We start from the raw sequence: 12,409 nt of genomic DNA on the forward strand, positions 1-12,409 counted from the left end.
CGCGACTCTTTACCTCCCTCTGCGCCGTCAAACCCTCCAACTTCTCCACCCACCACCTCCACAATTGAACCACCCTCCCCCTACCCCCCCGTACCCAACAGCCTCGGTGCCAACGACAACCATGCGCTGTGCGACCCGTTTCTAAGCCTACTCGGATCCAGAAGAGTGTGGAGGGCGTGAAAATCCCCATGGCGCGCTCGGACATGCAGTATGGCCAGGACCCGGCCTTTCCGGTCTCCAGGAACCGGTGGTCGATCGACTCCGCCTCGCGATCAATCTCCAAGCGAAATGCCCGCAAGGGCTCCAAAGCCTCGAGTATGGAAGGCCCTTCAAACATAGATTCGGATTTGTCGCGAGAGCCATTGCCCTTTCCGGCATACTCCGACCCATCTCTATCGTCAGAGCCGAGGGAGTACGGCTCCATGCGCTCCACCAAGACGACCCCAGCAATGAACGCAAGTGACTCGGCTGGAAAATTCGACTCAACCTTCTTCCTCTCGGGCGCGGGGATCAATGACTACATGGACGGCCTCGACAATCGTTCCCACAAGAACAAGCACGGGAAGCCAAAGGTGCATATCAAGCCCATGCTTCGAAAGATGTCGCGCGACGAGGCGACCTCGCAGTCGATTGACCTCTCCCGCTCCTCCACTGAACAGGAGGGACTGGGCATCTTTCTGAACCTGGAACGAGAGCGAGAACGCCGCGAAAGTGAATCGCTGACGGGCGCACCATATCGTCGAACGACCTCCGGCATGCACCACCGATCGACGAGTGGAACGTCGCAATTCTCGATCACGACCGGATCGAGCGGAGGCAAGCCAGCATCGCAGTATGTGTATCCACTGCGTCCAACGCCCCGCGCATACACACCTCCCTTGAGTCAGTCGTACCAGACATCGGCCAATGAGAGCGATGACCTGGATGAGGGAAGCCCGGAAACCCAGGCAAAGATGCTGTCGGGTGCAGAGCCTCCCCGGACAGCTCGTGCCTCCTCGGGTCCAATCCCACGTTTATCCTTACAGATCGATGACGACTCATTTACCCGCTTGCCGGGTATCTCCCAGACCAACGTCACTGGTCGCCCATCGTTCGGATACTCGCGCGATAACGGAAGCATCGTGGACACCGCATCGCCCATCTCACGCCCCTCGCTGGACCATGTTTTTCGAAGCCGCACTCGGACCAGTACGGATCCCGTCTCAAGAGCCGCAACCATCCAAGCGGCACGGCAGGCGTTCGAGGAGAAAGAGGCCGCCAAGGCTCGCCGCCTCGAGAAGCAACAGATCAAGGCGGATGAGCGACAGACCCGGCGCTTGGTAAAGCGCAACTCGCCCGAAGCCCAGGGCTCTCCAGCCACCCAGTCTCGGGAAGAAATTTCCGAAAAGAAGGGGAACAACAAGGACAACCAGTGGGCCAAGGCATACAGCGATGAGCCGTCTGTATCGTGGAAGTCCCAATCGAAGAGCAACTGGGTGCTCTTCATGACGTGGCTCCGCACGCGGGTGTTCAAGTTCCGTCGACGAATTCGCAAGATGACCTGAGTCGGGAGTTGTTTTCTTTTTCTTTTTCTCTTTTCTTGTTTTTTACCTATCATCTAGCGATTTCGTTTTCCGCGACGGGGGCCATTGTGCAGCTTTTTCTGGGTGGAGTTTCTAGGCCACAAGGATTCGGAGTGTGAGCCAACGGCGTTTGGAAGGTTCTGGTGTTAACCTGGATTTTTATTTTCATGTTCTTAGTTTGTTGTAACATTGCAGGGCCATATGGTCGAGTCGATAGTGAATATGGCAGATTTCCCACTTCTCTTGCTCCCGTGTAAGAGTTGACGTCGTTATGGTCATCCCCTTCTGTCCATGCTAGCTCGTCAAGACCTAGTGATCTTTTGAGACTCAACTCATCTGACGGGGAAACACTTCCATCAATTTGATCAGTTTCTACAATTCACGACAATGTACGGTATTCACCGGGTAGATCGTCCTCCAGCCAACTTTACTCCATAGTTAGTTACCCCATACTTCGAATCCTAGTCACGTGACCAAAACTGCGCAAGTGTCGCTCCGGGCAGCCAGGCGTCTTTCCCTCTTCGCTACGGCGCACAGCAGCGACAACAACCGCCTGATAAGAGCAGAGCTCCACCATCACTTCTCCGGGTTCCGTCCTCCCCGCCAGACGCGCCTCCATTGGGAGGGAGCGTCTCTGCTGTCATGGTGTACGATTGGGCTGGGAAGCGGGATATCTGCTTCCAGATGTACATTCAGGAAAAGAAGGCCCTGGAGGAGATCATGGAGTACATGAGGACGGCTTATCAGTTTGCGCCGAGGTAAGCTTCACTCTCCGTTCCGATTTCTTGAGCTTCCAAAAGTACCTCTCCGATCATTCAAGACTAACATCTGTTGCTTTCAATAGTAAGCGCGCCTACCAGACACAGTTCAAGCGATGGGGGTTTCCCTCGAAACAGAATCCTGCGCATAAGAATGTCGACCTCGTCGCCCGAGTGAAGGAGCTATGGGAACACAACACCAATCAACGCGATATGCTCCGCATATTGAATGAGGAAGGATTTTCGATTAAAGAAAGAGAGTTGATGCGCGTTCGCGCAAAGAACCGCTGGCTTCTTCGCATCCCCAATGGCATGAAATCACAACTAAGTGCTGATGCGCGGAATACACAACCAGATGAGGATGAAGGGCTTTTGGCGCTCCAGCAAGAGGTTTACAAGCAGGAGGAGCATTTTGAAGGTGCCGACTCAATTCCCGCAGAATCCGATCCCGCGACTGCCGAGCGCCCCTCGTCCCCAGGCCTGTCACCGGAAGTTCTAGCGAAACGCAAAGAACGTCTGGACCGTCTCAAATCAGAAAGCGCAGAGCGATGGGCTTCCAGGAAACGTCGTCGTCGTACCCGTGGGTGGGCTGGACTGCCTGCAGATCCTCCGGGGCCCCCTCGATTTCCCTCGGAGACTACAATCGACGAGAGCAAACAGTACCTCAATTTGGACAACACGACATATCGACAGCTGAGAGACCACTTTCAGCGGATATGTGAAGAAGCCGGATTCATTAAAAAGACAGTTGCTGGCCCAGAGCGGTGGCAGGCCGCGAAGGACAAATTGATCCAGGAATCCCCCCACCTACAACAGGTGTTTAGTTCCGAGCCGACCCAACGTGATGCGAAAGCTTTGGCTCTGGATGTTGTGTGTACAGATGTGACCAAACGAATGAGAACCTTGGAGCGACGCATGACCCTTGCCGAAGCCAAAAACGCTCTGGGAGTCAATCCGGAGGAAAGTCGCCAGATCCGTAACGCGTTCTATGATACCCTCAAGGCGGACCATTTCACAAGCAAGCTAGAAGCGGGCGATGAGCATTGGGAGGAGTTAAAAGCTCGATGGATTCATAATTCGCCCCTTCTTCAACGGATTCTTGAGCCAGGTTCGGCTAACCCAGAACACGCGTCCAAGTTGAAAGCCTTGGAAGTGCTCTGTCGGGACGTGATGAAACGGCTGCGAGACGACCAGACCAAGCGAGATCCGGCTCGCAAAAGATCCACGCCGCGAGCCAGCTCACAGAACCATGTACCATCCAGCAATACTCCTGTTCATAATATGATGGACAATGGAATCAGCAACGGGATCAGTACCCTCGCATCCCAGGCGCTCGCCAGCGCTCCCATTTCCGCTAGCGAGCTTGGCGACATGCAGATCGATCCCTCTCTGCTGCAGGCAGCTAACGACCCGTCCTCTTTCACGGCGAATCCACAACACGAGGCGGCCAATGCCTTTGAATATATGGACCCAATGCTTCATTCTCCATTGCTTAACACGACAGTTTGGTTCCAGAGTAGCCCTCAGAGTCAGCTTCAGGGAACTCCCGCCAAACCCTGGATGGACAAGCTGGCCACTCGATCGGTTGAAGAGGTGCGCCAGATCATCACTGGCCGCTATCCTTACTCGATTCTCAGCAAGATCGAAGGTGTCGATCAGGATGAGCATGGTAACGAGACATTTTTCTCCATCGACGAAGATCACGAGCTGGATGCTTATTTGGCACAAGTCCATGGGCGAAAGGCCTTGCTTGTTTTCACAGTAGGGCAAATTTGAAGCGGACTACAATACGTCGCCTCCTATAATGAACAACCTGGGTACGGGGTCAAGGTTTCTGATTTACGATTCTATTCACTGGCTAGAAGATAGAAGACTGGGAGTTAGGTATTGATACGGGCTTCTATAACCCAAGACGAAAATCAAATCTTTGCAATCCAATTGGCAGTGGCTGATGAATTTCGGTCATGCCGCCTTCAATATGGTCTTCTTTTCCACTATGAACGCCGCGCTGCTCCTCGTACTTGACGTCTTATCACATCTAATCATATTGGAGCCTTTACTGGGCCGCTGTCTACATCGTACGCACTCCATATCGTGGAAGTTGGCTGGGTCTTCTCGAGTATTTGATAATTAAAAGACACTACTTATATATCCAAGTTGTGATGTCTTATAGCGAGGCGTTAGTGGCTGTGACAAGTTTACAAATTCATGTTATAGATGCAACGGTCACAAAAATATCGCTTTAATTCACAAGTATATCACATTTGACCCAACCTTGAACTCCTACCAGTCCAGACGGAATTTTAGCTTGAACCCAGGGTCTGCACCACGTTCCTGAAGAGAACACCGATGGAGGGGAGGGAGAAGGCCGGTGTGTCTCCAAACACCGTGGCCAGCGCCTTATTTTGAGAAGTAGAATGGTCATCCTCAGCAGCCGGCAGTGCTGCGGGTCGCTCGTGTGCCTGGCTGAAGATGCTAGCTAGTCCAGAATTCAGCTGGCTGGTCACCTCCTGTGGCTGTGTGCTCTTCTGTGATGCCTTTTCCAAGCAGCCAAGGCGCTGCACACTGACAGTTGAATCAATGATGATGTAGTCGCCGGTGTATGTGTCTGATAGGAGCGCCAAGGGACTGCAGCCAAGAGTTTCTTGGAATACTAAATCAAAGGACGGGACATCGTAAATTCGGATATAGTACCGAGCCTTGCGCCGCTTCTTTTGGGGGTTGTTCGAGCTGCCACCGCGGCGGATAGCGATAGCAAAAGTTTCAGTTCGTGAATTGACCGCAACCAAGGGTAAGAACATCACATCGGTAGAGCCAGTCGATTCGGTGAGCTCAATTGGCTTGACGACATCGTCAACAGTGTCCCAAACAGCCACGGACCCGGAAGAAGCGACAATCAAGTACTTTCCGAGGAACTTCGCGGATAAGGGCTTTCCAAAGAAGACCCCGGTCCGGCGATAGTGTACAGTGCCGTTTCGGGCATCAACCAGAAGAACAAGACCATCGCTTGGACCGGAATGAGAGGGCAAGCAAACAGCAAGGACAGACCCGTCTTCAGAGAAGCTTATACAGGCTGTCTCAAGAGCGCGCGTGGCATTTTCGAGCGATGCACTCAAATCGACCACACTTCGGCACTTCCAAGTGTCAAGGTTCTTTTTAGACGCATCGGTATTCAGGCCACTTCGGTGCCGGGCGGTTGGGCACCAGAAGCGGAGGGATGCATCGGCTCCAAGGGTGGCAAACTCATGGGAGCATGGGCGAGCCACAAGGCCAAGGACGGTAGCATGACGAGAATCACTGAAGTGGGGTCCGTCGATGCGCGTCACCAATTCCCAACTGTCGGATGATGGGTTCCACTTCCAAAACTTGAGGTAGACCTCGGGGCGCGATGAAGCCAGGTCGTTCTTTTGAGTGCTAAAAGTCAAAGCTTCTACGTCTTGAGGATTCGGCACCCATGAATCGACGGTGGCTAACCATTTTCCATCCTGTATGATGTCCATCTGGCGGACATCGGGAGCGACGATAGGAGTTCCGTCTGGGCCAATATCCAAGGTTGTTGCGTTGGTTCGTGCCAGAGCTTGGCGGGAGATGTGGCAATTGGCGCGGATATCGAATGTCTGGAGAACAGCAGAGCTTGGGCGCTGCTGCCCCTGTTGACTAATGTGGTAAGAAGCGGGAACTGTAACCAGCAGTCGTTCGGGGTGCTGCGGGTGCAAGGTAGCAACGGCACCGCAAGGTCCTCGTGGAGAAGAGTCCTTGTAGCTTTCAGTGCTTAGTTGGAGACCAGTCACATTGGCGGAGGGCTGCAGCTCTCGAGCAGACAAGACCATAACCGAGTTATCAGCCAGTTTGACGACATAAGAGTTTCCGTTCGGTGAAACAATTATATTGCATATGGGCGAGGAAAGATGAGGAAGGAACTGCTTTCGTCCAGTATCAAGCTGCCACAGCACCAGCACCGATTCCTGGCCACCTGAAATAAGATAATTGCCTGGGAAAAGATTGTTAGCAAATGTACTTTAGGCAATGACAAATTATCAGGCAATAGTCTTACCATCTCTGGACCATCGCACGGAACTGACAGCACCTCGGTGCCAGTGCAATTTGCGGGGTGGGGATTTCTTCTCCACGGAATGACCAAACAGGGTGCTGAGAATGTCTTGATATATCAAGATGTATCCGCCAGTGTCACCGACTACCAAGTCAACCACGGGATCTGAGGATTCCGAACTTTCATCGGAACTTTCACGCAGGTGGAAACAGGTGGCAGGAGCTGGGAGGGTAGCCTCGCGCCACGTGTACTGAGTAGACTCGAGCAATTCGAGATCAACGCTCGAAGTAGTACCCAGGAACAGATGGGATCCATCACAAGCGACGATGACTCGGCCCCCACATGCAATTTTAATGGTGTTGATCGGCTCGTTGGTTACAAGGACTGAGATACCGGCGAGCTTCTTTTCACCTAGTGAGTTAATCAAAATCTGCCTCTTCCCGTCCTTCTGGGAGACTATCGAGTATGATGCTAGCTGGTCCTTTCTCTCGAGCACTGATAGATCAACCGCCGCGGTGGGGGCATCAGTCCCCCAGCGGGCAAGCCGCTTTCCAGAATCCCAGTCCCACTTGGTCACAAAACCAGGTGTGAAAATATAGAGAATATCGGATTCGATGGGGCACAGTTGGTATCCAATCACTTTCTGGCCGGCTTCCATTTGCAGGGTACGGAGGAGGCGAGAGGTAGCGGTTGCAAATACTTGCACTGAAGTGTCGAGTCCCACGAAGAGATATCTGAAAATGGAAAAGGGTCAGCTGCCGGGCTTGTGCGACCAGAGAAGAGATGTCTACTTACGCCTCATCTGTAGTCATGACGGGGTCCAGATTGCTATAGCGGCCACCGACGGGACGTGAAAATGACCATGGTGCGGCACTCTTTCGCTCTCGCAGTTCCTGCGACGGAGGGTCGTCATTGGTTGTAGCTTCAGCATTGCTGGAAGCCTTGGCCTTCTTTGGGCTCTGAGTATCGATCACATCGGAGGTACGGCGCCGTTTGGTTCGCTCCTCGCCCGGCCGCGATACTTTCTCTGCGGCATCACTGGCCCGAGATCGTTTCTGGTGTTGAGCCGACTGGCTGGGAGCCATTGCGCAGGTCCCGTTTGGGAGTTTCAAATAAAATGATCGTTCAAATGGCGAAGATAACAGGACAGGTTTAGTCTGTCATGTCCGGGAATTTTTGTATAGACAATCAAGTCCCGCCAGTCGAAGCTCGAAAAGGTCCATCGCATCTTTTTTTTTCTCCCAGCAAAAACTGGGCGGTATCGCATGGCAGAAAAAGCGGTCCCGCTGACCGCCGTCGCGGGAAAAGTTTCATCGCTTCAATCGTGTCGAACGGAAACATCCAACGCTCGGCATCTTCGCAAATCCTTACACTTTCCGCCGCAAATACACCATGATCATCCCAGTGCGTTGCTTCTCCTGTGGAAAGGTAAGTGGCGAGATTCAATTCGGGGTTTTCGGCTTGGTAGGCTTTTGCTGATAACTACCTAGGTTGTCGGTGACCTATGGGAGCGTTATCTCGAACTCCTCGACCAGGGGGTCGCTGATGGGTAGGTGATTCCCAGTGGCGATGTGAGCGTTTCTCTTGTTACATCTCCCTAACAGCTCTTTCAGTGATGCCATGGACCAGCTTGGCTGCCGCCGCTACTGCTGCCGACGTATGATCATGACCCACGTGGACCTGATCGAGAAGCTCCTTCGGTACGAGGTGAATCTTCTAGGACTATGAGGGCATTGGACTGATGGGACTGTCTAGGTACAACACCGCCGAGAAAGACCGTGCCAATGCGCAGGCTTAGTTGGAACTCCGCCCTCTTTCTTTAACGACTTTCTTCCACGATCGATCTACTTCTTCAGGGGCGATGTTCAGACTTTTGTCCATGTGCAAATTCCATGCGCGCTAGCTGCCCGGGCAAATTCATGGTCCTCGAATATCGCGGCTCTTATGATACAATTGGTTGGATATTTTTGATCGCCAGGGTCAGACTGGGCTTCGCCAACCGTCCGTGTCCGTTGTGGAACCTTTCAACGAGACAACAGTGGCATAGCTGGGATATTGCTGCATACACATTACACGATCAGTCGAGGTGGGCTGGACACGGTGATGGAAAAGTTCTAGAGGCGGACTGCGTTTTGATCCCCGTCCACTTGCATTTGGGAAGGCGTTACACACAATCTTGGAATTTGGCGTCTATGGAGGCCCCCTGTACTTTGTAGAAAATTCACTACCGCTTGGACTACAGCCACCTTCTCAGGGTGGATTATCACTGTCTGAACCATTTTCTACTCGTGTCTCTGTTTCTCCCTCTGCGGATTCGACCATCTCTACTCGGAAGTAGCATTTCCATTTATCACGATTGCCGCGATCCAGGTGGAGTAATTGGCCAACTACTGGCCTGCTACTCTGATGAAAAAGAGTCGAGGGCTTCTATAGCTTGGGCTACTGAGTGGTCCATGGCTCGTTATCATTGCTCATTCTTGCTAACTCGCAACAGCAAGTCGGATGAGGTCCCGCTGCCGTTTCCCCCCCTCCACTTCACACGATTATCATTTGGCCCCAATTTGCGAACTCCCCGTTGGCTCCCGCGAAATCAGAAAAGAAGATTCCAATGTCATTCGTGGGGTCCGAGCTGTCGCAAGCGCCCAGCATCCCCATGTGGTCTAGCTGCTCAAGCTTGGGGGCCCGCTCTCCGGCGTCTGAGTGGGTACACCGACCCGAGCTGCATGCTCATCACGCCCCAGGCGCCTTGGTCCTCTCCCCCTCATGCATCTGATTCTGTGGGAATCTCCATAGTGCTGCGTGTTCAACTTGTCTAGGTTTCCAGCTTGTCCAGCTGGGTATCGTTCGCATCCCTCGCAACTCCTCGGTCGTATCAGAGACCTCGGTCGGCACCAACAGCGGCTGGGTGATATTGGAATCCCGAGAGCCTGGAAAGTAATCCCAATGAGTTGCCTGGGCGCGGCCTAAGCTCATTCGAAAAGACTTGCGCGGGGATCGCATTCAATTACCCTTGGGTTTCCTGACTCCGTCAAGACTCTTTTTTTTTCACACATCTTTCTCTTGCGATCATCCGTCCACAACTTCGGCCATGATGGCCGTCAGGTCGCCATTGCCCGTCCTGCCATACCGCGACCCCTCCAGCCCCTTTGCGGGGCCTGAGTCAATGTAAGGCTGAGATGCGATGATTCAGAGGCGAACTGTGGACAATTCTATCGTCACCCATTCGGTCGCTGATGTAGGCGCAGGTCTGTGGAAAGCTCCTCCATCTCAGAAAACACGCGAACCTCGGTCTACCTTCCCCGGGACGTTGTTTCCACAAGCACGACGGATACATCATCAACGTCATTCAACGACCATCAACTAGAGGAGATTGAGGTGATTCGCGATAAAATCCATGGTGAGGTGGTTGCTGTCCCCGCGACGCCTGTGCAAGGACCAAGAGCGGGGATATCACCCCCTCTGGGACTAAGCGTATGTATATCGGTTCCAGAGTAATGAACCTGCCGAGGAAATCGACCTCCTCTTTCCAAACTCGAGACCTCAAGCCTCATTCTGACAGAGGTAGATTCAAACCGCGCAAATGCATCAGAATGGACTCGTCGCAAGATCTGATGAGGACGAACCACCTCAGTCGGTAATCCATGCCCCAGCTGGGTTTGGCGAGTTTGTAAGGAGTCACTATCCCCTTTAATTGAGAATCAGCACAGTACAAAGTCCGTTAATCCTCTACTAGACTAGGCTACAGCCATCCTCCGAACAATCATGCGAGGATGAGGAGTCATCGTCTCCGAGCTTCTTGGATCATTTACAGTTGATTGACAGGCCGGGGGTATCAGAAACATCGCGGAAGGTGCTGAAATCCTAGTTCTGACAAATTTCCGGGCTCACCCTTGCACTTACTGACAAGACACGTCTGAGAAGGTTGGCACGAGCCCTATATCTCCGCCTCCGTTGACAACTAGTGTTGCGCCGGTCCAGGATTGGTCGGATAGAGCAACTCCCCGGGCGCAAACAAGACAAGAATTTGAGGAATCTGGACGGCGGACACGTTCAAGCAGCTTAGAAGGTAATTTTTTTTGCGATGTGAAAGTCCATGTTTTGCGTGTATTCCCGCAGTCGCTAACTTGTATCGGGAAGATATACCGGAAGGTAGTGAATTCAAATCACACATAGAGATGGCTCCGGATGTGGGGACTAACTTCCCGCCAGGAAATTTTGGCAGTAAAGGAGCGGAGATCAATGCTCTTCGAGCAGCTCTCACTGAATGCTGGACCCTCTGCAATACACTGTCTAGTCTCAGTTATATTAATCGGGAAAGACTCCTTCGGTCCCACAATGACGGTATGCAAGAGGACGCCTGGCGATCCTGTTGGCGACTATGTCAGAAGCTATACGACACTCGCGACGACGACTATTGGTCACAAGTGATCCCAACCCTCGACTTATGTCGAGATTTCTGTCAGGCATTGTTCGAAGTCCGTGTTTGTGACAGCGACCTAACCGACTCGGTGCTGAGAGTAAGCTTTGAACTCAATAATCACCTCTATAACACACACGATCGCAACCTTCCCGACGCATTCCGTGAGCGTACATTGGATTTCTACATAACACTATGCCACCGGCTCATGAAGCAGCGAACCCGTCTGGCGGAGACGGACTCTCTCCTCAGTGCCTGTTGGGCGCTCGCTGAGATGCTATTCAGCATTCGCCAGGCTAAGAGAGAAGGAAGGGAACTGGATGAGGAGCTGTTGGGCTCGGCAGTTCAGGCCTGTTGGGAGCTCTGCGATATATTCCGTGAGGGCTGGACTCTGAACAGCTTGCGCAGCTCGGATCGAGGCACTCCGCGTCCAAGTCAGGCCACCTTTGCCCAGGCTTTCCAGCAAGTCTCCCAGCAGTCGGAGCTTGAATTTGCCGATGATTCTCTAGGACAGGCCACGAATCCTGAGACACCGACTACGATCTTTGACGACACTGCCACAGTCTCCCCCGATGAAGCACCGGTCCCCAACATTTTGGTGCTAGGGCATGGCAGTGGCCATACAACTTCTCATTCTAAATGGCCTTCCAATGTTTCCAACGTCTCCGAGAAATCTCGATCCTCCGGACAAACAGCTTCATCCGCTAACACCGTCACCACCATGTCGGAGGACCCTAATTTCACACGCCTGAAAGTGCTCATCACTAAGGCTGCGATCAACAGTGGCTATCAGCGAGGGACCACCCAAAATTTATCCTCCTTTGTGAAATCACTCCCCTCGGATGCGTTCGGCTCGGCGCCCTGGCAATCTACGTTATTGAAAAGCTACCGGAAGCTAGTTGCGTTTGACCCTGCATTTCGCAACGTCGGACCCCAGGGTCGTGTCAGCGCCATCGATTTAGCACACGCATGCCAGGCAATGGCTCAGAATGGACAATACTGCTGGCTACGGGATCTATATCGCCTAGTCTTTGGGTTTCACCTAGAAGAGGCTACGGGCCGTAAGGGTGTGACTATTCAGACGTAGCCCCGGCGCGTCTACGTGCCGCTCTAGCTTTTGTCATATAATTCAATCTACACTGGTGGCTTCAAGGTCGGCTCTGGTTAAGGTCAATCAATCAATCGAAGTTCACAGACCTATTCTAGCTTCCTCCGTTTATAGTCGCTACGTAGGGATTTACGGTCTTGATTAGCCATCAGTAGATAGAGGGAAGGTATGGCTTTAGCTTTGGTTATAGGGAAGGATAGATAGTGCTATAGGGAGTGAGGAGCTACTGAGATCCGAAGGGTAGATAGGGCATGGCCTTCTAAGTATAGGAAAAGGAGAGACTATATATATATGCGCGGCCGACGAGGGCCTTACGTGACCAGAAGTGGCCGGAAGGAGATAGTAGGTCAGGCCTACTAGAAAGGGAGCCTAAGGTAGAAAAAGCTCCCGAGATCTTATCCTCCCCCACTAAATCTGATCTCGACCCGAGATCACTGTATATAGGCATAAAAGGGTATATATATAACGTAATTCCCGGCCGTCTCGAACACCCGGCCGTCCCGAACACCCCTA

General features: G+C 52.6%; 5 protein-coding genes across 5 annotated transcripts; 4 read left to right on the top strand and 1 right to left on the bottom strand.

The window, feature by feature from the left end:
* Positions 1–188: 188 nt before the first annotated feature.
* N7458_000340 (uncharacterized protein) lies at positions 189–1,544 on the top strand (the record flags this gene model as incomplete). The annotated part of the gene is made up of 1 exon (XM_056903734.1): positions 189–1,544. One exon carries the CDS (start codon positions 189–191, stop codon positions 1,542–1,544), a length of 1,356 nt encoding a protein of 451 aa, XP_056771501.1.
* A 660-nt stretch (positions 1,545–2,204) lies between these two features.
* N7458_000341 (Clr5 domain-containing protein) lies at positions 2,205–4,096 on the top strand (the record flags this gene model as incomplete). The annotated part of the gene is made up of 2 exons (XM_056903735.1): positions 2,205–2,320; positions 2,407–4,096. The coding sequence occupies 2 exons, from the start codon at positions 2,205–2,207 to the stop codon at positions 4,094–4,096; spliced, it is 1,806 nt and encodes a 601-aa protein (XP_056771502.1).
* A 527-nt stretch (positions 4,097–4,623) lies between these two features.
* Positions 4,624–7,456, bottom strand: N7458_000342 (WD repeat protein; the record flags this gene model as incomplete). Its single annotated transcript, XM_056903736.1, has 3 exons — positions 4,624–6,311; positions 6,375–7,105; positions 7,167–7,456. 3 exons carry the CDS (start codon positions 7,454–7,456, stop codon positions 4,624–4,626), a joined length of 2,709 nt encoding a protein of 902 aa, XP_056771503.1.
* A 307-nt stretch (positions 7,457–7,763) lies between these two features.
* Positions 7,764–8,169, top strand: N7458_000343 (DNA-directed RNA polymerase core subunit RPB10; the record flags this gene model as incomplete). The annotated part of the gene is made up of 4 exons (XM_056903737.1): positions 7,764–7,799; positions 7,862–7,920; positions 7,985–8,071; positions 8,127–8,169. The coding sequence occupies 4 exons, from the start codon at positions 7,764–7,766 to the stop codon at positions 8,167–8,169; spliced, it is 225 nt and encodes a 74-aa protein (XP_056771504.1).
* A 1,293-nt stretch (positions 8,170–9,462) lies between these two features.
* On the top strand, positions 9,463–11,875 carry N7458_000344 (uncharacterized protein; the record flags this gene model as incomplete). Its single annotated transcript, XM_056903738.1, has 6 exons — positions 9,463–9,536; positions 9,617–9,842; positions 9,937–10,038; positions 10,105–10,221; positions 10,290–10,437; positions 10,509–11,875. The coding sequence occupies 6 exons, from the start codon at positions 9,463–9,465 to the stop codon at positions 11,873–11,875; spliced, it is 2,034 nt and encodes a 677-aa protein (XP_056771505.1).
* Positions 11,876–12,409: the final 534 nt, after the last annotated feature.

The sequence above is a fragment of the Penicillium daleae genome (assembly GCF_028827525.1).
Source record: "Penicillium daleae strain IBT 16125 chromosome Unknown utg000001l_segment0_segment0, whole genome shotgun sequence".
NCBI lineage: Eukaryota > Fungi > Ascomycota > Eurotiomycetes > Eurotiales > Aspergillaceae > Penicillium > Penicillium daleae.